We start from the raw sequence: 24,254 nt of genomic DNA, 5'->3' as shown, positions 1-24,254 counted from the left end.
AATGTCTATTTCTCCCTCTGTGTTTTCCTCCCTCACCATTTTTTCTACTTTCTTTCTCTCTCACTCACTCTATCAACCTCTCTTTTTTTCTCTCCCTGATTTTCCTTCTCTGTTTGGGCCCCTCTGTTTCACCCTCTGTATTTCTCCCTCTCGGTTTTATTCAGTTTTGTCCTTTCAGTTTCACCCTCTCTGTTTCACCCTTCGCATTTCACCCTCGCTGTTTCTCTTTCTCTGTTTTGCCCTCCCCTTTCACTCATTCTCTTTCTTGCTCTGCTTTTCTCCCCCTCCTTTTACTTCATATAACTTTCTACCTTGCTGTTTTTCCCTCTTTCTTTCTCACACTTTTTATCTCCCTTACAGTCTCACTCACTGACTCTCCTCTCTGTTTCAGTCTCTTGGTTCCTTCCTCTCATTGTATTGCTCTGTGTATTACACTCTCTATTTCTCCTGCTGTTTCTACCTCTCAATTTTTCTCTCACTGTATTGCGTTCTGTTTCTCCTGCTCTGTTATACTCTCTCTTTTCCATCCTTTGGATTTCTTCCTCTTTGTTATGCACTCCTTGTTTCTCCTTCTCAAGCACCACACTAACACTAAAATAGATATATCTCTACTTGCTTGTGTGATATGCAGAACATCTTGATGCTCTCGAAGGGTCGGTGTGGACTTGATGGGCCAAATGGCCTGCTTCCACACTTAAGGGATTCTATGATTCAATCAAGAAGTTGTTACTTTGCTGAAAAAAAATGGGTCGCACAGTAGTAAGCACTGCTGCCTCACAGCACCAGGGACTCAGGTTCAATTCCATTCTTGGATGACTGTATGGAGTTTGCCCCTGGGTGCTCCAGATTACTGCCACAGATGTGCAGGTTGAATGGATTGGCCATGCTAAATTGCCCATAGTTGACCTAGGCAGTGCAGACTAGGTGGATTAGCCACAGTAAATGCAGGGTTATAAGGTAGGTTGGTGGGATGCTCTTTAGAGGATTACAGTGGGCTTTCACACTGTAGGGATTTTATAATTCCTTTTAGCCTGAGAGCAGTATTCTCTTAGTGGTGAACACCACTCGTGTTCCTACTGCATTGCAACAGGGTGAAACAGCTCACTTCACCTGTTGCTCAAATTTAAACAAAGCTTGTCAATTAACTGTGAGTCATCATTATCTGGTGCAATAAGGTATCTACTCAATCTGAGTCCACTTGTCAACCAATCAACACTTTCCACTCTTTCAGTAGAAATATTGTTTCCCCTTCACTTTGTCATTCCTAACAAATTATCCTGATGAGTGCAGAGGTGAAAATTTATAACAAATTGTCTTTTCCTCAGCAATACTCAGGTTGGTATCAATTTAAGATGTCAGAGGATGAAAGAGAGGTGCAGGGTCAGAGACATTTATAGAGGAAATTCGAGAGCTTTAGATCTTGTCAGCTGAAGACCTGATCATAAGGGCAATTTGATTTGGCTATGTTAAAGAGGCCACTATTAGCAGAGCACAAAAACTTTGTGGGGGCTGTAAGGCTAAAGGAAATCACTGAGAAAGGGAAATGTGATAGATCATGGAAGATTTTGAAAACAAGAATAAGAATTTTAAAATTAAGATGTGGTATCACTTGGAACGATGTAGATCACCAAGCACAGGGATTTGGATGAATGACATTGACTATGAGTTTAGAACAAAGCCAGCAGAGTTTAGATTACATTTTGCAAAAGTTAGAGCAAGGGAAGCTGTCAAAAATGCATTGGAATAATTAAGTTTAGGAAAAACAACAAAAAGATGGAAATGGGCTTCAACAGTAGGCTGAGGCAGACCTGAAACTGGGTGATGCTACAGATATTAAATTAGGACAACTCTCAAATTTGCAAGTGGTCTGTGTCAAACCCAGGCAGCTGCCATGTAAAGGGATGGATGTTATTGTCCTAATATTGTCCTTTACTTTCATGTAAAGTTTACTTGAAATTGGGTAAATGAGATCTAGTTTTTTAAATTATCAAGTACAATCCTTTAAACATGACTTAAACACTGAACCAATTGATAATCACAAACTTCAATTGCTTTCTTCCAACAATATTTCCCTCCCTTCCTCCTTTTTCTAACCATACTGACTCACTGCTGAAGCAGTTTGCCGAAATACTCATTTTCTATTAATGGCTTTGAGCATTCGGAGTTTAAGTTTAGTAGCTATTGCTGACTCATAGTATTTTGAAGAGATTTGTAGCTTGAAACTGCGTAGCACTGTGGCTATTTTTCAGACACTAACATACACCTAAAGGTCCAATATGATTGGCAGAGTGCATTATGATACAGAAATATACTTGTCACATCAATGTGGTATGAAATTAAGGGCCAGGACCCATGCAGGAAATTGTGCTTGTGCACTGAATATTCAATTTCATGGTCTAACATATAGATGCCCCATTTGCAAAATTAAGTTGCTTTGATACATTTGGTACCTTTTCAGGGAAAACAAATCCACAAGCTACCCACATACGGGAACTGTTGCAGACCACATTTCTGATGATGGGGTCAGGTAGTAGCAGTACTCTTGATCACTCCTTTTCACTCCAGCTGTTTTTATAGCCAGTTCCTCGTGTCACTGTGGCTATATCCCTTCTCTTCTCTAGTGAGCTGCCTGGGAAAGCTCATCAGATGTCTGCAGTTTGCTACCTTGATTATAATGAGGCTCATGGCTCAATATTTCATGTGTCTTGAGCTTAACATTCAGGTACAGAAATCATTCTAATCAAAGGATCATTGACACTGTAGCTGCTTACAATCACTTTTTTTTCTGAGGGTCAGCAGCAATGCATCAGAGTTTTATTTGAAACCTATTGCTATTTTGCATGACTTGGTAAATGCTTGTATTAATTGGCAAGTTATTGATCTTGTGGAATGCCAAAAGTGTGACATTGCATTTTATGTCCTATAGATCACAGGGACATGGAAAGTAGCCATAGGAAGGTGGTGGCATTCTACTCCAGAATTCAGGCTAATGTTCTGGGGACATGGTTTGAATGTCATTCATTGACAGATCATTGAATCCCTTCAATGTGTAAGCAGGCCATTTGGCCCATCAAGTCCACACTGTTCCTCCAAAGAGCATCCCAGCCAGACCAAACCCCCTCACCCTATTCCTGTAACATTATACATCCCTGGACACTATGGGCAATTTAGCGTAGCCAATCCAACTAACCTGCACATCTCTGGACTGTGGGAGGAAACTGGAGTATATGCAGACATGGGGAGAATGTGCAAACTCCATACAGGTAGGAAATTAACCCGGGTGCCTAGTGCTGTGAGCCACTGTTTGAACTCAATAAGATATGGCAATCGTGTGACTACTGTTGATTATCAATATTTGGTTTACCGATGTCCTTTCAGGAAGGAAATCTACTGTCCTCACCTGGTCTACCCTATATGTGACTCCAGACCCCTGGCAATATGGTTAACTCTTAATTATGTAATAAATGCTGGCTTAGTCAGTGACACCCTCAGCTTGTGAATGGATTTTTTAAAAAATCTGCCCATTCTGCCTGTGCTAGCAATTATGTGTGTTCATGCCTTGTGATCTTAGCATAAGCATGGGCAGTTTTATGATATTGTTCTGCTTTAATCCATTCTTGCAGGAGTGGACAAAGGAATTTCATGTTAACACTTTTCTACAAAATTGCACAATGCAACTTCATCCAAATTGAATTTCACATTGCAAATTCAGATTTTGAACTCGTGCCTGTCATTCTGTGTACAGTGCCACAAGGCCAACCCAAGGCAGGATATCCTTAGAATCAATAGAAGTTCACAAATTTTGAATGAAATAAACCACAGATTTGTCAAATGTCTTTAAATCTCTTGTTGTTTCACATATTTTCTGTTTATAGTAAATGATTGATGTTCCTTTCTAAGTACTTTTCATCCAATAATTTCCAGATTCTTGGCAAATCTGTTGTTATTTATATTCTTGGGTAAACAAGAAAAGGACAAACCTGTGGCTTTTATTTTTTCCCCTGGAATGGCATGCCAGAACCAAGAAATTTCAAGGTTTGTTGTTATTTAGGTTTATAAAAAGTCAGTAAAAACTTTTTTTTGATTCCGAAGCAATGCAATAACCTTGTGGTCAGTCAGCATTTCTAAAGATTAAAATGCCATACAGCTGAATGTTTATTTTCTGTACCATTTCATTCATTCCTACATACATTAGTAATCAAAACATTTTTTTTTAGATAATCATGTTTCAACTAAACTGTGTTTATACATCAACTAAAACTGAGTAAGTCATTTCTGTTGTGCAGAAATCTGTCAGTAATTATTTAATTTCATTGTTTAGACAAGCAACCTTTCTCAACTTGTTCTTACTAATAAACATAATGTTATTTGTTTAAACTGATAAATTTGTGACAAAGGTTATGATGGCAAAATTGTAATTGTTTGACAATAGATATCAAATGTGTTTTAATACAATTGACTTGGTGATTGAAATGCCACAGATAGACTGCATTTAGTTTAAGGGCCTCCATGTTTCAAATTCATCATGCACTACAGTTTGTTTATGATATGGATAATATTAACAGTAAAAATATAACTCTGTCATCCTTTAATTGGTCAGATCATTAGAAATTATATTTACTGTCTGCACATTAATTTCAGTTACAGTGTCTTTTTGAACTCTCTTAAATGATTTCTCTCTTTTAGGATATTAAATAATGAAAAAAACAAACAACAATTTGACAGAGTTAAGAGGTATTTGTAAACATTATTTTCATAGATTAGTGGAAAATGTTATATTGCTGCTTCTAAATAGAAAATTGGTTACAAATTTTCATCATGACCAGTTAAGCCTTTCTTCCTAAAAGTCATTCTATTCAGTTGTATAAGTAAATTATACTTTTAAATTGTTTTCCCTCTGGTATTCAAATGAATTTTCTTTGGTTTTCTGCAAAGTTGGAGTGTCCAGCTATTTTATAAAAGTACTCAGCAAACGAGTAAGTATTAAAAGGAAACAAAAGCAACACTGTAACACAGACTTACATAGGAACATAGCACTTATGGGGAGTAGGCTATTTGGCCTATTGAACCTGCTCTACCATTCAATCTGATCATGACTGATGGCTGACCTTCTATCTCAACACCTTACTCAACAGTCTCCCCATACCCCTGGACACTTTTACTCTCTTGAAATCTATTTATTTCATATTCAGCAACTTGGCCTCCACAGTCTTCTGCCATAGATAATTCCACTGGTTCACCATCATCTGAGTTAAGAAATTTCTCTTTCTTTCAGTGCAAAATTGTTCACTGTGCATTCTGAAACAGTGATTCCTCGTTTTATACCTCTTCTGCTAGGGTGAAATATAATCTCTACATATAGGCTTTCCAGCCCTGTTTAAATTTGACATGTTTCCATGAGATGCCCTCTTATTCTTCTAATCTTCAACCAATACAGGCCCAGATGAACTGTCTTCACATCACAAACCTGCTATCTCAGGAATCAGTCTAGTGAAGCTTCACTGCGCCCCCTTCTATGGCAAATATATTTTGTCTTAGATCAGGAGACCAGACAACACACAGGCATGGTTTAACTGTTGCACCATCTGCAACACTTCCTTGCTGCCTTGCAATGAACAACAGCTCACCATTTACAATCCTAAACTGCCTCACTAACTGTTGCAAGGGTGTCTTCCACCCTTCGACGTTGAATTGACCCCATTCACAATTATTGTCCTCTAAATATACTAGCACGCTGTTTCCAAACTACATAATTGATGTCCCAAGCTCACCATGACAGCATACTTCCTGATACCCCGCTCTTGACTTTCTGAATAGATGCATTGGACTGACCCCCCACTCCCTTCTCAGCTGACTTAAAATGACAGCATAATGACTGACCAGACTCCTGAATCCTATCTGTGAAGCTCCCCAACTCATTTATTGCTAATCCTTGGACTGGTTACACTGCACCTTAGGGCTGACTGTGGTCCACTCCTGAGACTATAATGAATAGAACTCCTGAAACTGGCCATTACTAAAGGCCTGACTGTGTCTAAGTGCATGGACTGATGCTGGATGATGCCCTTGACTGACTGTGCTGTTATCCCTGACTGACAACAAGCACCCTTGACTTGACTAAGGACTACTTCCCTTTTGAGACATGGACAAATAATTGAAATACATTGTGTTTTACCCGTAAGCTACTGGCAAATGATCCAAGTGTCAGACTGATGTAGCATAAAGCAACATGTCCAATCCCTTGATTGATCATTGCTGGCAGACAGAGCAAGTTGACTTGCTTTGTGTCTGTGCTAAAAGACAAACTATGATGGAAATACTTTGAGCATATAAGTTCTGATGAAGTAGCAATATGCAAAAAGACAAGGAAGGGATGCTGTGAGCATGAAGTAGATGCAAAGTAAATAAACTAGAAGAAAACAAACTAAGAGCTCTGAGAAACACCCTGTTCCATTGCATGAGGTGGGTGCCTGTTGCATCATTGTATTGAAGTGCTGAACTGTTCAATAAATGAGTCCAAGATATGCCATGGTGATGTGGTGATACTGATGTTTTTCTAATGCCAAGCTCTTTGGATAGAGGATGCACATTTTCACTGCCCATGGAGCATACTCTAAGATGCTGGAAATGACGGTCAAAATAGATTCCTAAAAAAGCCATCGACAAGTGCAGTCACTAGGTAACTGTGCTGACTTTCATTTTGATAATTGCGCTATATAATCTTTCTTTGCTGGCTGGGAAATTTGCAATGTGCATATAAATGAAGAAGGATTAAGTTATAATGAGATGTTAATATATGCAAATAGGCCCCTCACCACTGACTAATGAGATTCTCATCTAGTTGTTAAACCCTTATGTGGAAAATTGACCTTTTTTTTTCTCAATGTCAAGAATCTCAATTTTCCATTCTCATCATATTTTTCCAGTTATCTTGTCATTGCCCACATCATTAAGGAGCTGGGAAAATTCTTCATAATGTCAACTTTTGAAAACCTAGCACTGAACCCTGTGATATTCCAATAGTAGCGGCTTGCCAACACACTCACTCTTTTCGATTTGGTAATGAATCCTTTATCCATGCTTGTATGTTTTCCTTACACCATATGGTCTTATCTTGAGCAGCAACCTGATGTGACACCTTATCAAATGTCGTTTAGAAATCTAAATATATCTAGGTATTCAAAGTTTGTGAGAAGATTTATTGCTCGGGTGTTCGTTGCTATGGTTCTGTTCGCCGAGCTGGACCCAATATATCGGCCACTACAGCGGACAGCTGAAACTGACAACCGGAAGCGGCAGGGACAGGCCACTATAATGCCGGAGGAAACACCACAGAAGCGCTTCACAGGAGGCTCCCAAGCACTGAGGATGTCATCTAGACAGGGGACGAAACGTTTGCAACAAAAACTTCCAGCTCGGCGAACAGAACCACAGCATATCTAGGTATATGAATGGGAAGGGTTTGGAGGGATATGAGCCATGTGCTGACAAGTGGGACTAGATTAGGTTGGCATGGATAAGTTGGTCTGAAGGGTCTGTTTCCTTGCTGTACATCTCTATGATTCTATGACATCTACTGACTCCCTTTTTATCCACTCTGGAATGTTAATTCATCAAAAAAATCTCAAATAGTTCAGTTAAATATGATGTCCCTTTCAGAAAGCCATTTTGCCCAAATGGTGAGTGATTTTCTAAGTATTCTGCTAAAACCCCCTTATTAATGGATTCAAACACTTTTCCTATGACAGAAGCTAACCTAAATGGCCTACAATTTCCTTTCTGCTTTCCTTCTTACTTGAATGTTACACTTTCATTGGCCTCAACTCTTACAGAATCTAAGAAAATTTGGAGGATAATAACTAATAGATCTACCATCTGTGCTGCCACTTCTTTTTAAACAATAGGATGCAGGCCACCCCATCCTAAGGATCTTTCAGCCTTAGATTTTACTTTACAAAGTTTTTGTTAGTTACCACTTACCTGTTTCCTGAACAACAGTGAGGAAGACAGCCAAATGTCGACTATATAGAAGTTTTCAGTTTAATGCTCAAAAGTAATGAATTACTTTCTTACAATTTGACCTAATATTTTCCAGTGCTTACCACTTAAATTGTAATCCAATTCTTAGCATATATAATCCTAAATCACTTATGCAACTTTGAGTTCACATATTTTAGCAGTAATGATCATTATATAGCAATGACTCAAATCAGACTGACCTCGGATATTTGTGATATTGAAGTAAAACACAATTTATTTCTTGTATTTATTTCCATTTGGAAGAGATTCACATTCTTTTACTTACATCAGTGTTCCTATATCATGCCTTCGCAGTTCTCTCTGTTCAAACACAACAATATTAGAAATACAGATTTGTTCACTTCCTAATTTCTTATAATGTTTAAAATCCAAGATCTAAAATTTAAAACTAACTCAGACTTACTGCAAAGTGAAAAATATTATAGAACTTTCTTAAAAATGTATGTTTAACACTCTTTCCAAGGAACTAATCAACATTATGAAAGAACATTATTTTGTTCTTTATTAGTATTAACTGTTCATTCATTTTCCTTGTCATCAGCTCTTCAAATTACAACCATATCCTGTTCAGGCAGGCATATAGAGTGAACAGGGTTGAGGCAGGAAAATGTTGTTTCAGCAATGGTGGGGTAAAGGAAGAGAGGTTGAAGAATCTCTGAAGTCAGAGGAAGCATGAATGGCTGGAGGTTATTACAAATATAAGGTAAATTATGTTGTGGAAGGATGTAAACATTTGGATAAAAATTTGAAGTTTAATGCACTGGGAAAATATAGAAATATTCTACAAATGCTAAGAAAGCTGAGTGAATGGATAAGACAAGTATTTATGGAGAGCAGAGGACATGTTTATGGAGAATGGTGCATGACAGACTAGTACGAGAGTATATGAATGGTCAAGCCTGGATGACAAAAAAAGGACTGAAGGCAGGTGGAAGGCAAGTAATGTTACATAGTTGAAGAATGTATTTTTTATGGAGAAGATGGCACAGTATATAATTCAAGTGATACCCTGAAAAACTCTTATGACAACTTATCTGGTTTAGCCTGAGACAGTTATTGGATTAGAGTTGGAGTTAGGGCCTACTTAATTTGCTGAGTTTAATTTGTGATATGTGCAAAAAATAATGTGAGCCATGGTTCAATTAGTAGCACTTGTGCCAATGGTAACAAGATTCTGGATTCCAGTCCCACAGCTTGATCACAAAAATCAGGACTGATACCACAGTCGTATACTAATGGTGTGCTGTATTGTCAGAGGTATCAGCCTTTTGGATCATACCAAGTTAAACCAAATCCCCATCTATTTGGTCAATGTAAAAGAATTCTAGGTTCACTAAGTTGTTTTCAGCTTTGGAAAGACTTTCTTGAGAAGAGGTTGATTAGATTGGGTTTGTACTCAGTGAAGTTCAGAAAATTGAGAGGTCACTATATTGACAGACATAAGATCCTTAGGATGCTTGGCAAGGTAGATATGGAGATGTTGTTTCCCTTTATAGGAGAGTCGAGGACCAAAGGGCATAATCTCAGAATATGGAATCACCTATTTAGGACAGAGATGAAGAGGAATTTCTTCTCTCAGAATGGTGAATCTATGGAATCCTTTATGGCAGACGACTATTGAGGATAGGTTGTTCAGTATATTCAAGGCTGTGACAAACTGGTTTTTAATCAGTAACATGTTCCAGCCCACTGTGAGTAGCACAATATAAATCAAGGATAAAAGCAAATTACTGTGGATGCTGGAATCTGAAACCAAAAGAGAAAATGCTGGAAAATCTCAGCAGGTCTGGCAGCATCTGTAAGGAGAGAAAAGAGCTGACGTTTCGAGTCTAACTGACCCTTTGTCAAAGGGTCAGTTACACTCGAAACATCAGCTCTTTTCTCTTCTTACAGATGCTGCCAGACCTGCTGAGATTTTCCAGCATTTTCTCTTTTGGTTACAAAATAAATCAAGGTTTGGAGGTTCCGGTGTGGGGCTGGGGTGGACAAAGTTAAAAATCACAGTGACATGCAACTGAAATGATATATTGAACAAACCTAGATTACTGTTAAGTCTTCCATCTTTTAGAATGGGTTGCAAGTTTTGGTTCATTAAAATGTAAACCCTAGAACTTCTTTTAAGCCACATTTTCGAGATAACTTAAAGTTTAATAAACAAAGGTGACATCTCAGCTCAGACAATATCTTAAAAGTGTGAAGTTAGAGTCTGTCTGTATCCCAATTTTGAGTCAGACTGGTTTTATTTTCAGAGTAGGAACGTATAAAATATTATATGGATTGACTGCCTGCAGATTGTGTACTATTTGAGCAAAATAGAATGTATCTGCAAATACAATTCTGCAAATGCAAATTCACCCCATAGACGTGTGTGTATGCATGTGTGTGCATATGTGAGGGAGAGAGAGCACATGTGAGTGTGGGTGTATGCGTATGCGTATAGGTATGTGCGTGAGGATGGGTGTGTGCCCGTAAGAGTGCATGTTTGCGTGTGTATGTGCTTGGTAGAGTGTGTGCGTGGGTGTGACTACATATAAACCTGTGACAGGATTTGTGTGGGGCTGTGTTTGTGCGTCTGTGAGAGAGCATGTGTATGAGAGAGGGTCTGCGTGAGTGTGTGAGTATGTAAGAGTGTGTGTGTATGTGTAGGGGGTCACCTGTATTCCGACATGAACCCAAGTTCCTGGTTGAGGCTATCTTCATGGGTACCGAAGTTGGCTATCAACCTCTGCTTGGCTACTCTGCTTTCTTGTGTATTTCGAAGTCCGCCTTGGAGGATAGTCACCCAAAGATCTGAGGCCGAATGTCCCTGGCTGCTGAAGTGTTCCCTGACGGGGAGAGAACATCCCTGTCTGGCAATTGTTGCACAGTGTCCATTCATCCATTGTCGTAGCGTATGCTTGGTCTTGCCAATGTACCATGCCTCTGGGCATTCCTGCCTCAGTGTATGAGATAGACAACATTGGCCGAGTCACATAAGTAACTGCTGGCTACATGGTGGGTGGTGTCCCCATGTGTAATGGTGGTATCCATGTCGACACTCTGACACGTCTTGCTGTGGTTGTCATGACAGGGTTGTACAGTGTTATGGTCGATGTTGTCCTGAAGGCTGGGTAGTTTGCTGCGAACAATGGTCTGTATAAGGTTTTGCGGTTGTTTACAGGTGAGAAGTGGAGGCGTAGGGAAGGTCTTGGCAAGGTGCTCATCCTATTGATAATATGTTGCAGGCCACGAAGAACATGTTGTAGTTTCTCCACTACTGGGAAGTATTGGACAATGAAGGGTACCCTATTGGTTGCATCCTGTGTCTGTCTCCTGAGGAGGTAATTACAGTTTCTCGCTGTGGCACGACGATTGATGAGTTGAGCATTGTATCCTGTTCTTATGAGGGCGCTGTTCTGCACCTTCAGGTGTCCGTCGCATTCCTCCTCCTATGTATGCATAGGGCTTGTGCATAGGGGATGACTGTTTTAATATGTTTAGAGTAGAAGCTAGAGAAGTGCAGCATCGTGAGGTTATCCATGGGTTTGCAGTAGAGTGAGGTACTGAGGTGCCTGTCCTTGATGGAGATGTGTGTCCGAGAATGAGACCGATACTTTAGCATAGTAAGTCTGATGATGGAATAAAACTTGTTGATATCACTGTGTAGTTGTTTCAGTGACTTCTCGCCATGAGCCCAGAGGAAGAAAATGTTGTCAATATATCTGGTGTATCGTGCTGGTTGAAGGTTCTGTGCAGCAAAGAAGTCTTCTTCAAACTTGTGCATGAAAATGTTGGCATGTTGGGGTACAAATTTAGCCCCCATGGCTGTACCGTGTGTCAAATGTGAACATGTTATGCTCGAGGGTGAGGTGGATGAGTTGTAGGATGGTGCTCGGAGATTGGCAGTTGTTGATATTGAGTACCGAGGCTGTTGCAGCGATGCTGTCATCATGGGGGAAACAATGGAACATGCTGCTTTGTCTTTCTTTCTCTGTATGTCTGTGTCTTTGTAACTTGTTTCTGGTTCCAACCTGCTCAATTCACTGAGAATCGATGAGCTTCACTTGTAAACAACTCTTGGTTCATGATCATCTGCACATTGCAGGAACCGAGTGCCATAAAACGCTGAGTTGCCACTAGATTTCAAATTCTTTTGCAGTGAAAGGACAATAGGAAAACGGGTGATCTGCCATGGGTGTCTAAGAGAATAAGAGAGGCTATCAAATTGAAAGAGAAGGCATACAAATTGGCCAAGATCAGCAGGAAATTAGAAGACTGAGAAAGCTTTAGAGGTCAACAAGAAGCCACAAAAACATCTATAAACAAAAGTAAGATAAAAAGTAAGATGAGAAAAAAAACTAGCTCAGAATATAAAGACAGATAACAAAAGTTTCTATAAATATATAAGATAAAACAGTGGCTAAAGTAAACATTGGTCCTTTAGAGGATGAGGAGGGGGATTTAGTAATGAGATATGAGGAAATGGCAGATATAGCATTGAATAGGTATTCTGTGTCAGTCTTTACAGTGGTGGACATGAATAACATGCCAGCAATTGACAAAGAGATGAAGATAGGTGAGGACCTGGAAACAATTATTATCACAAAAGAGGTAGTGTTGGGCAAACTAAAAGAACTAAGGGTAGACAAGTCTTCTGGCTCTGATGGAATGTATCCCAGGGTGCTAAAGAGATGGCAGGAGAAATAGCAAATGCACTTGTGGTAATTTTCCAAAATTCACTGGACTGTGGGGCAGTTCCAGCAGATTGGAAAATAGCAAATGTGATGCCACTGGTTAAAATGGGAGGTCGACAAAAGATGAGAAATTATAGACCAGTTAGCTTAACTTCTGTAATGTGGAAAATGCTTGAATCTATTTTCAAGGAAGAAATAGCAAGGCATTTAAATAGGAATTGTCCTGCGAGTAGAGACAACATGAACGGCAGGTCATGAAGGTTCATGAAGGGCAGGTCATGCTTAACAAGTTTTTTGGAATTCTATGAAGACATTACGAACATGGTGGACAACAGGGATCCAGTGCATGTGGTGTATCTAGATTTCCAAAAGGTATTCGACAAGCCGCACAAAAAAGTTGCTGCATAAGACAAAGCTGCATGGCGTTTCAGGCAATGTATTAGCACAGATAGAGGATTGGTTAACCAACAGGAAGCAAAGAGTGGGAAAAAAATGAGTGCTATTCTGGTTGGCAATCAGTGCTGAGTGATGTGCCTCAGGAAATTATTCACAATTTGCATAGACGATTTGGAATAGTTTCAGGGTTTGCGGATGACACGAAGATGAGTAGTACTGCAAAGTGTGCAGAGGACTGTGAAACTTTGCAAAGGGACATAGATAGTTTAAGTGAGTGGACAAAGGTCTGGCAGATGGAGTACAATGTTAATAAATGTGAAGTCATTGATTTTGGTAGAAAGAACAGTAAAAAGAATTACTACTTGAATGGTAAGAGATTGCAGTATACTGCTGTGCAGAATGACCTGTGTGGCCTTGTGCATGAATCACGGAAGGTTGGTCTGCAGGTGCAACAGGTAATTAAGGCAAATGGAATTTTGTCCTTCATTGCTAAAGGGATAAGTTTAAAAGCAGAGAAGTTATGTTGCAGCTGTATTGGGTGCTGATGAGGCCACAACTGGAGTACTGAGTGCAATCTTTGTCTCCTTACTTGAGAAAGGTTATGTTGGCACAAGAAAGGGTGCAGAGGTGGTTCACTATGTTGATTTTGGACTTGTGAGGGTTGTCTTTTGAGGAGGGACTGCGTAGATTGGGATTATATTCATTGGAATTTAGAAGAATTACGGAGGATCTTACATAAACACACAAAATTATGAAGGGAATCGATAAGATAGACATCGAGAGGATGGTGGGTGAAACTAGGACAAGAGGGCATAGCCTTAAAATTAGGGGAAGTAGATTTAGGATGGCATTGAGAAGAAACTTCTTCACCCAGAGAATTGTGAATCTATAGAATTCCCTGCCCAGTGAAGTGGTTGAGCCTTCCTCAGTAAATGTTTAGAAAGCTAAAATAGATAATTTCTTGAACAGTAAAGGAATTAAGGGTTATGTTGGGACAGTGGATAAGTAGACCTGAGGCCACAAAAAGATCAGCCATGATCTTATTGAATGGCGGAGCAGACTTGAAGATACCTGATCCTATATTCTAAATTCTGCAGCCAACCTGGTAAATCCCTGATTTTAAAGTTTTTTTCCCCCTCCCTTTCTGTCCTCAAATTTAAAAACACAACTCTCTTTGTAAGAAATGTTCTTTTTTATTTAACAGTTATTGGAAAAGGCAGAAAAGTGGAGGATTATCAGATCAACCATGATCTTACTTTGTGGGACAGTTGACTCAATTAGATGAATGGTCTACTTCTGTTCTTGTGTCTTATAGCCATATAACCTATTATAACGGCACTATTTCACTATAGAGCATTTCCCTATACCCTGCCTGACATTTAATCCTTATCAACATCACTAAGGGTTTTTTCTGTCAGCGATCACATTGCTGTTTGTGGGAGCTTGCTCTGCTCACAAGTTTCCTACATTGGTCAGTACATTTCAAAAAGTACTTCATTGGCGTAAATTACGTAGTTGTGAAAAGCGTGATTATAAATACAAGTCTTTCTATGTTGGTTTATCTCTGGTCAGTGTTGAATTGGAGGTAATAGGTCCCTTCTGTGGAGAGAGACTTGAATTGGGAACAGGGACAGAAGACTCAGAACGTCAGAAAAGAGAGATGGAAAGAATAAGATTAAAAGGCGGGTGAATGGAAGGAGTGTGTGACAAAGACTTACGGAACATAAACACTGACACATCCAATAACAAAAAAAAACAAATTTACATGGATCGGAAGTCGGCCTTTGTGGCCGTTGTCATGGGTTACCAGCCGCTTCCGTTGAGGTGATGCAGGCGCAGTAGCCAGAGGCGACATCCGGGTCCCGCTGCCTGCACGGCGTGGTGCTGCGCATGCTCTTGGGGCATTCGGCGACCGAGGCGTCGCGCTGTTTGGCGAAGAATAAATAAATAAATGAATCATCCGTTCGATTAATTCATGAGCTAGAGTTGGCGGCATCAAACTACAAGGAGGAACTGCCTGAGGCTGGTTCCGATATTCGCCGGTTGACTTTCTCTCTCTCCTCCCCCCCCCCCCCCCCATTTTTGAAAGTGTTGCCTGGTTTCTGGGGAAACGGAAGCCTCTTGTGTCAGGGGCTGTGAGAGGAAACTGCTGCTCACTCAGGAGAGGAAGCGCAGCCAGCAAGATGGGGTGCACATTGAGTACCGAGGACAAAGCGGCGGTGGAGAGGTCCAAAATGATCGACAGGAACCTGAGGGAGGACGGGGAGAAAGCGGCGAGAGAAGTCAAGCTGCTGTTGCTGGGTAAGTGAGAGTCGGGAGGGAGAGGCTGTGTCTCACCGACTGGGGGGGGGGGTACACAACGAAAATGGCTCTTCACCATCCGTGCTCCCTGCATCCGTCCTTACGCCGCAACGTCTAACTCACACTGTCTTTGCAACAACTTTTTTTTTAAGCTTGGCATTTTTATTACTTCTACCTGCAGCATAACCACAAGACTTTCTTTCCTTCGAGTGGTTGAAAGCTTTTGGATCTTGCTATCGTGGCTTGCCATCCAGTCTTTTCCTCTTAATCATCCGTCCCCCGTTTCGATTCGAAACAGCAAACCCGTTTTAATTTAAACAAAAACAGGATACTGGAAATATGAAACAAACACAGGGAATGCTGGAGAAATTCAGCAGGTCTAGTAGTAGGAGATAGGAAGAGTTAATGTTTCGAGTTTAATATCACTCTAGTCATACCGGCTCCAAACGTTAACTCTTGTTACTCTCTCCACTGAACTGTCGTTTTGCCCAAAAGCGTCAGCGCCGTGCAATTTATCTTTTGTCCTGAATGCCAAATAAGTCCAGGTGCCGCTTATTTTATTGCCGGCTCTAAACAGAATTTGGATTTTAAAATGTAAAGGAAATTAAACAGTAAGGTATCATCACTTTTCTCAGTCTGCGTTGGATAGATAATTGAGAAAGTTTCTTATGAACCGTTAACCAACTGCATGACAGTATTTTTAACTTGCGCTAGCACCCTAATGGCATATAACAAAATCGGTAGCCGAAACTGAAATCTCATACATCTTTGTTTCATGAAAATTTCACGCATCTTGTTTAAGGTTTGGACTTTTACTAGAATACAAAAAGGAGTTGAGTTAAGCAGATAATGACAGATGAAGCATTCATCCGAGAGGTTTTCGCGTTTAGTGAAGCTTAATTCTTTGCTTGATCCCGTTTAAGAGCATTATGGAAAACCAGTTTGCAAGTCATCTTCCAGTGGAGTATCTTACGGTTTTCTGAGTTTTATAATATTTTGATTCACCTATTAAACATCGATTTTGGGTATTTTTGTTACTTGAACAATTACTTCACATTTTCAGGAAACAGTATTGCAGCATGATATAAATGATGGGAAAATACGTTGTGCATTAATTCATATACATCTATTTGTACTGATCGCAATTTTATAAAAATCAACTTAATTGCAATTTATTATCCTGGCAAAACAATTGAAAATGCAAATCTAAACATGTTTCTTATTGCACTTAGTTTTAATCTATGATATTATATAATCCTTTCAAGTTTGTGACTTTTAATATTGCACCCTGAGGATGCTATCACTTGGCATATAATATTACACCTAGCATAATAACAGAGGAATTCAGGCAAGGCCTTTTTCGTGTAAAGTATGCTCATGTCCATTGTATTCGTTGTGTTTCAAAGGCAGTTCTTTAAAGGAAGTTGTCTCTTGAAACTTTGAGGAAATTGGGAGACTGACAATGGAAATATAACCTTGTACATTGCTAACTAATTTCAAGGTTCATAATGAATTACCTAATCAGACAGCTTTGAGTTGTGTGCGTTGCTATATCTTATTCATTTCTCCTGTAATGAGAAAGCATAATCTTGGAATAGTTTAGACAGTTCTGTTAACACATACTGTATTTGTAATAGCAATTGAGATTGTAACTGATAATTGAATTAGACAATGTAATGGCATTAGACTAGGACAGTGTTATCCAATAAGCTACATAAGCAAATAAAAATTAGCAATAAATACCATCAAGCATGTGATCTTAGTGCTCTTATTGTCAAGGAGTATTGTTCAGTTCATTATCAAAAAATGCACAAAATGGGTTAAAGCCATAGATGCCAAGGAGGGTGGATGATATTTGGTTGAGTGTAGTAAGATTGGAAATGGAGCAAGAGATGATGTGGCCTGTGCAACCTGTTCTGCTAATCTGTATGATCATAGCTGAACTTTGGGATAAACCTTCAATTTCTCACCCCCTTCCTATACTCTTTGATTATATACAAAATTAAAATGCTATCTGTTTTAGCTTTAAATATACTCAGTGACTGGGCATCCACAACTGTATTGACTGGAGAATTCTAAGGATTGTTATGATCAAAGTGAATAATATCACACTTCCGTCACAATATATTCCATCTGCCATATTTGTCCACTCACGTAACTTGACCAAATCCTTTTGAAGTTGCTTTGTGTCCTTCAATAACTTGTGATCCCACCTAGCTTCTATCATCAGCCAACTTAGACAGAGAGTAATACATTAAATCAAGGATGCAGGTTGTAAAAAGCTGATGTCTCAAAACTGATCCTTGTGGTACTCCTTTAGTAACAATCTGCCCAACTGAAGTATCAGTTTTTCCCTACTTTTAGTTGTTCTGTCCATCTTTATATTTTTCTCCTCCACTTTTGTGTATTAACCTTTGGTGCGGCACTTTAATTTTCAAAAGGTATCAAATCAAGATATATATATATTACACCGATGTTCCCCTTAATCTGTTGCATTCTCAAAAAAGCCAGTAAATTTGCCAAACTTGTCAAAAATTTGATTTTGTCCAAACATATTATGATTTTTTTGGTGTTGCATGCACTGAAAGGAACTCCTTAATAAATTTCACCATTTTCCTGATGATGGAGTTACATATGCTAAGTTCCAATTTGCTGAGACTGTTATAAAATCTAGGGAGTTTTGGAAAAACATAATCAGTACATTCACTGCTCTGCAGTCATCTCTTTCAGAACCTTAGAAATGATCCACCAGGTTCAAGAGATTTGTTGACTTTTTTTCCCTGGATTTTTCCAGTACTTTTCCTCTGATTTTAAGATAGTTTCTCTCTCTAGCCCCTAGATTAGCTAATATTGTTGGTGTGTAACTTATTTTACAATCCATGTTTGTTCAATTTTTAAAAAATGTATATGTTTGTAAAATTTTTTGACATCCATGTTTATATTGCTGACTAGTTTACTTTAAGTTTTCATGGCTCTATCATAGCAGGTTCCTAAACCACTCTCAATATTCATACTTATGTTCTTTGCAACATTCATAACTTTATTCTTTTAACCAATACTAACCTTAATTTTCTCACTTAACCACAGTTGATCTTTTTTAATGGTATGTATTTTTGTTGATCATTCTTGCATTATTTTTAAAAATGATTTTTCTTTTTCCACATACATTTTAGTCTGTATTTACTCAATCAACCATAGCCAGTTCATCCCTCAGATTTTTGTATTTAGCTTTCTCGAAGTTTGTCTCTTGTAAGTGATTGTGAAGTGTGTCACAGTCAAATAATGCAAGGGATTCAGTTGTATTATGATCACTGTTTTCCAGTGGATCTTTAATTCTGATGTTACTAATAAATGTTCTTGCCTCAACAGAACCTAGGTCTAAAACAGCTTTATTCTTGGTTGGTTCCTTAATGTGTTGCTTCAGGAAACTACCAAAAAACATTTTGTAAACTGAGAATTTCAGTTAACATTTGCCAATTTGGTTGTTTCAATCTGTGATAAGAATAAAGCCAACTACTGTTGGGGATGCAGAAGCACTATAAACTACTTGCAGTGGTGTTTTCTGTTGTTTTCTGTTCATAATTCCCACCTGTACTGATTATAATATCTAATTTTCTGATCCAAGATCCTTACTCGCCAATGTTCTTGTGTTATGTTAGTAGAAAAGCCTTCTTATTGTTGTGCTATCTTTTCAATGTCATATAATCTAGAATATTTATTTTTCAAATTTTATGACCATGTCTTTGTTCTGGTAATTGGATCTAAACCATTAATCTCTTTGACTCTCTTTGTGCTCACCAAAACTTGTACACCATCTACACAGTATGGGTCAAGAATGTGATGGAATACTGTCTCTACTTTTTGTATATTCTCGTGGAATGTGAGCATGACTGGCTGGACCAGCATTTAATGCCAGAAGATGGTACTGAGCTTCCTTTTTGAACTGCAGCAGTCTGCGTGTTGTACGTTGATCCACAATAACCATAGGGAGGGAATTCTTGTCTGGCTGGGTGAGGCTCCAACAGCACTTAAAGCTCAACAACATTTAAGGCAAAGCATCTTCCTTAACTGGAACTCTATCTGTAACCTTCAACATTCACTCCCTCCACCATTGATGCATAATGGCAGTATTGTCTATCATTTGTTATACGAGCAACAAATGTACAGGAACACCACCACCTTTAAGTTCCCTTCCAAGCCCCCCACCATACATCCTGATTTGGAACTATATAGCCATTCTTTCACTGTTGCTGGGTCAGAATTCTGGAACATGCTTCCTTATACCACTGACTGTCCCTATACCACTAGGATCACCATGTGGTCTGCTGTAGTTGAAGGAGATAGCTGGACCTGATGTAGTGGTGAGCTAGGGATGGCCAATAAATGCAGGCCTTGATAGTAATACCCACATTCTGTGAATGAATACATGAGAAAATAATCCTTTTATACTGCTATTATCTGCATGCTCTCTCTTGCCATCATTCATATAACTCTTCTATTGAGTAGTTTCTAATTGGACTTGGATTTTGTCCTAGTTTTATAAATTGCAATATACTGGTCCCAGCCCCAGTTTAAGTGAGGTCTAACCCAACTAAACAGATCCCTGTTTGGCGTTGTACCCTGTGAATCAAAGCTACTTATTCCTACACAACTCAGACATTTAATTTCTTGTCATTCAGGATCCAGTTGATATATATAGATATATGCAAATGGTTGCATTTATGAACTTTACAATTCATAATCCTGTAGTTTGACTGGTGTTTTACCCTGTTTAAAATACTCTTGAGAGATAGTCTAAAGTTAGGAGGATGTAAAATTTATTGTTGTACTGTTGGGTGTTTTTTATAGTCTAGGTGGATATTCTTGCGTTTTTGTATGTTGTTATGCCTGACCCTGGGCTAGATTTGCTATTTTATTATGGTTCCAAAGCATAGCTCAAATTGTTGAGATCCCAGGTGAAGATAGTTGAACTGGTATCCCCTCAATTATTTACCGGCCTCCTCGGTTGTTCCTTACAAGGTTAATTTAAACATATATCCCTTTTCTGTCAGACCTATATGAGCTTATACTTGAAAAGGAGCCAGTTTAACCTGGCTTTCTTGAATTAACAGATGATGAATTTATGAATTACTAAGTGTGAGAAGAATTAGTAAGTGTAGTTCGTAATTACTAGTGATTATTTTAAGTCTGAAATGGGAAGTTATAATGGGGAGCAAAGAGATAGCAGACCAATCAAAAACATATCTTTGGTTCTAACTTGAAGGACCACACATAACATCCCAAAAATGTTGAGGAATGCAGGGTCTAGCGTGAGAGAGAAGAGCTGCAGGAAATTGGTATTAGTTGGGAAATCGTGTTGAGGAAATTGATGGGGTTGAAGGTCGACTAATCCCCAGACCCTGATATTCTACATGCTATACTACTTAAAGAAGTGGCCTTAGAAATAGTGGATGTATTCATGGTCATCTTTCAAGATTCCATAGACTCTGGAATGGTTCCTGTGGATGCAAGGGTAGCTAATGTAGATCCCAGCTTTGTGCCCTCTGCAAACTTGGATCTAATTCAAAATCCCCTAACAGACCTACTCTGTTATTACACTCCTTAATGAATTATCTATAATCTGCTCCACTATTCTCTGCCGATTGTTTGGAGGCCATGATACAGAGTTGAAAAGTGTGGTGCTGGAAAAGCGCAGCAGGCCAGGCAGCATCCGAGGAGCAGGCGAATCGACGTTTCGGGCATAAGCCCTGGTCTCCAGTATCTGCAGTCCTCACTTTCTCCTAGGCCATGATACAGTTCAAGCAATGTGTTTTTGACTTGCTTCTTTTCCCTTTTGAAGAGCTGTTTTGAAGTTTCCTTTGCATGTTTGGCTATGGCATTCCATGGGCCTCTCTCACTAGATAACCATTTAATATGTATCTGCAGATATTTTTGGCTGTATAAAACTTTTTTTTTAAGTACACATTTTGGAATTTTATGTTGAACATGTCCACAGCAGTTTGGAGTTCTGACCTGTTTTCATCATAATATCTAACATTTTGTTGACTGTTTTTGTAGCACATTATCCACAATTTGGAGGCAATAAATCACTTTCTAGATTTATGCAGATATTGAGATATTTACTCTGGGGTGTGAGGAGAAGCCAAGGTATCACTTTCTTCCCAACGTCACTCTAATGGGCAAGTGTTTGGTGTCAGCCTGATATTTCTTAAAGTATTGTTGAGCTTCGTTGCGTGGGGATTGTAGTGTGCATCCTAAAAATCTCATCACTTTTATGAATGCACAGTAGGATAAAAAGCACTAACGTTGGCTTTTGAAACCCTTATTTTAAAATGTAAGTCATTTCTATATTTTTAGTAAATACTATTTCAGTTAATGGAGTTGTTGTTGCAGCTGGTTCATAGCTCAGTTTAACATTTGCAGGACAATCAGATATTTTAGTCACTGCTGTGGAGGCTGGTATAATTGCAACATTTAGGGTGGCATGGTAGCTCAGTGGTTAGCACTGCTGCCTCACAGCACCAGGGTCCCGGGTTCGATTCCAGCCTCGGGCGACTTTCTGTGTGGAGTTTGCACGTTCTCCCCGTACCTGCGTGGGTTTCCTCCGGGTGCTCCGGTTTCCTTGCACAATCCAAAGATGTGCAGGCGAGGTGAATTGGCCACGATAAATTGCCCATAGTCTTAGGTACATTAGTCAGGGGTAAATATAGGGTAGGTGTGCGGGTGGGTTACTCTTCGATGGGTCAGTGTGGACTGGTTGAGCCGAAGGGCCTGTTTCGATATTGTAGGTAATCTAATTTAAAGGGCATCTGGATGGGTATATGAAAAGGAAGGGTTTGGAGGGATATGGGCTAGGTGCTGGCAGGTGGAACTAGATCGGGTTGGGATATCTGGTCGGCATGGATGAGTTGGACCAAAGGGTCTGTTTCGGTGCTTTAAGTCTCTATGACTCCATGAATGAAACTGTCTGATTAGTATGCAGAATCACTCTGTTTAATGGTTAAGTGGGAATTTAATTTATACTTTTATATTCATTTGAACTATATAACCAAGATCAGTTGCATCAGTAATCATCATGCTGGGAGACACTTAATATTTATCTAATATCCACTGTCAAAAATAATATTGTAGGTTGAGTTAACTATAGTGAATAACAAAATCTTTCCTTCGGTGGAGGTTGCTTTACTCGTTGGTTACTGTGCTGGAGTTTTGCAAGTATTATCCAATTAGACCCATCTCCTCTTCCACAAGTATTTCCCTTTTCAAGTATCTAGTTGATTCTCCCGAGTCCTATGTTCTTCTGAAGGTTACCCATCATATTTTTAGTCAGTATGTTCCAGTATTATAACTCGCTATCTTAAAAACTAAATAATTCTCTCTCTGATTCATTTTTCAACCGTCTTCAAGCTGTATCTTTCTGGTTACCAACCACCCCTCCCCAGTGGAAACCATGAAAACCTTTCATAATTATGATTACAGTAATTTCCCGAACCTTCAGAATAAGCCTAGCATCTTTTGGTCTCCACATAGCTGTAAACAAAGTTTCATTGCGTTTCAATATAACTAATGAGCTTGAATCTCCTGTGCCATTTGATCAACTTTATTGCTGGCCCTGAATACTGAATACATAATAAATGAAAAATAGTTATCTTGAACATTTCTCCAGGATATTGCTAGGATTGCAGGATTTATTTATTTAAAATTGGAAAATGACTACTGAGTTGTACGAATCATTTCTAAATATGAATTATTCAGATGTTCTAACATCTTCAGATGTTAGAAGTGCAATTGTATTGTACATTTCGGCAAGTAAACTGGTTATTGTAAACTGGCATAGTGAGTTCCCGCAAAGCTTAGATAAGGTATATTTTGTGTATCATCCATTACTTGAAGGCCAGTCACCGTCACAAAATTTTGTAACTTCAGTCTGATGTCAAGAATTAGAATTGGATGAGAGCAATGTCTGATATAAGAACTTTGCTTGAAACTGTAGTTCGGTGATATTTAAATATTGCTTTGTGAATCTTTTTATAAAGCAGTTACTTTACTTTGTGTTGGAAGGGTGCACACTTTCAAAATTTAGTATATTATTCCTCCAAAGCAATGTTACTGGTCTAATTGAAAGACATTTTTTGATATACATTGATTTAAAAAATCTACACGGTGCCACAGTATCACCAGTATGCCTTGCAGTGTCTAATGCTGATGTCATGGAGTTCCTAAACTGTAGATGCTGAAATATTTGGAGGTCAGACAGTATTTGTGGAGTAAACAAGGTGCATGGACTATTCTTCAAACTGCTCTCTAATGAAGAGATATGTGAAAGGTTTGCTTCTGTTGAGTGAATAGGCAAATAGTCTGTCTTCAATATTTGCAATATTTTCTGTATTTTTCAGATGTATAGAATCAAAGGTTATGTTTCCTTGCAATTTTTGCCATGTCGCTTATCAGTACCGGTATTCATTATCAAGCTTAGATTCCAGTTGTACTCAGATTTTATTTTTATTCCAAATCTTTAAAGTGTCCTGGAATATTGCTATCATTGTATAACTAAAATTAATTGATCACGAACTGGCTGGATCTTTTCATGTTGCAAATGCATGTTATTGTTTTGTATATCTGGGAATAGCTTAACTGGAATGGGCTGTTGCAACCATATGTGTCAAACTATCATACTATGCTGCTGAGCACTATGGTGCCCATTCTGACATTACTTGGGCTGTTCTTTTTGAAGTTTTCTTTAGGTACGCAATATTCCAACAATGTGACCTTTTACAAGGTAGTCATGTGCTCCACTGTCTTCAACTCAAATTAAGTGGGGTAGTAAAGGAGTTATTTAGTCTG

The 24,254-nt window shown here is 38.9% G+C and overlaps 1 protein-coding gene across 2 annotated transcripts in view; it reads left to right on the top strand.

Moving 5' to 3' along the window:
* Positions 1 to 24,254, top strand: part of gnai1 (guanine nucleotide binding protein (G protein), alpha inhibiting activity polypeptide 1) — an 82,067-nt gene that overhangs the window by 19,478 nt on the left and 38,335 nt on the right. Inside the window, exon 1 of one of the 2 annotated variants that reach the window (XM_043713795.1) lies at positions 14,990 to 15,410. The exons of the other annotated variant lie outside the window; for it this stretch is intronic. Coding sequence (XP_043569730.1) covers positions 15,293 to 15,410 — 118 coding nt within the window. The 5' untranslated portion in view covers positions 14,990 to 15,292. Of the gene's footprint in view, positions 1 to 14,989; positions 15,411 to 24,254 lie in introns of those variants that run through there. 2 annotated transcript variants of the gene reach the window in all.

Source organism: Chiloscyllium plagiosum, chromosome 23, assembly GCF_004010195.1.
Source record: "Chiloscyllium plagiosum isolate BGI_BamShark_2017 chromosome 23, ASM401019v2, whole genome shotgun sequence".
Taxonomy (NCBI): domain Eukaryota; kingdom Metazoa; phylum Chordata; class Chondrichthyes; order Orectolobiformes; family Hemiscylliidae; genus Chiloscyllium; species Chiloscyllium plagiosum.
Note: the sequence above shows the minus strand (reverse complement) of the source record. Positions and strands in the feature narration are given on the sequence as shown.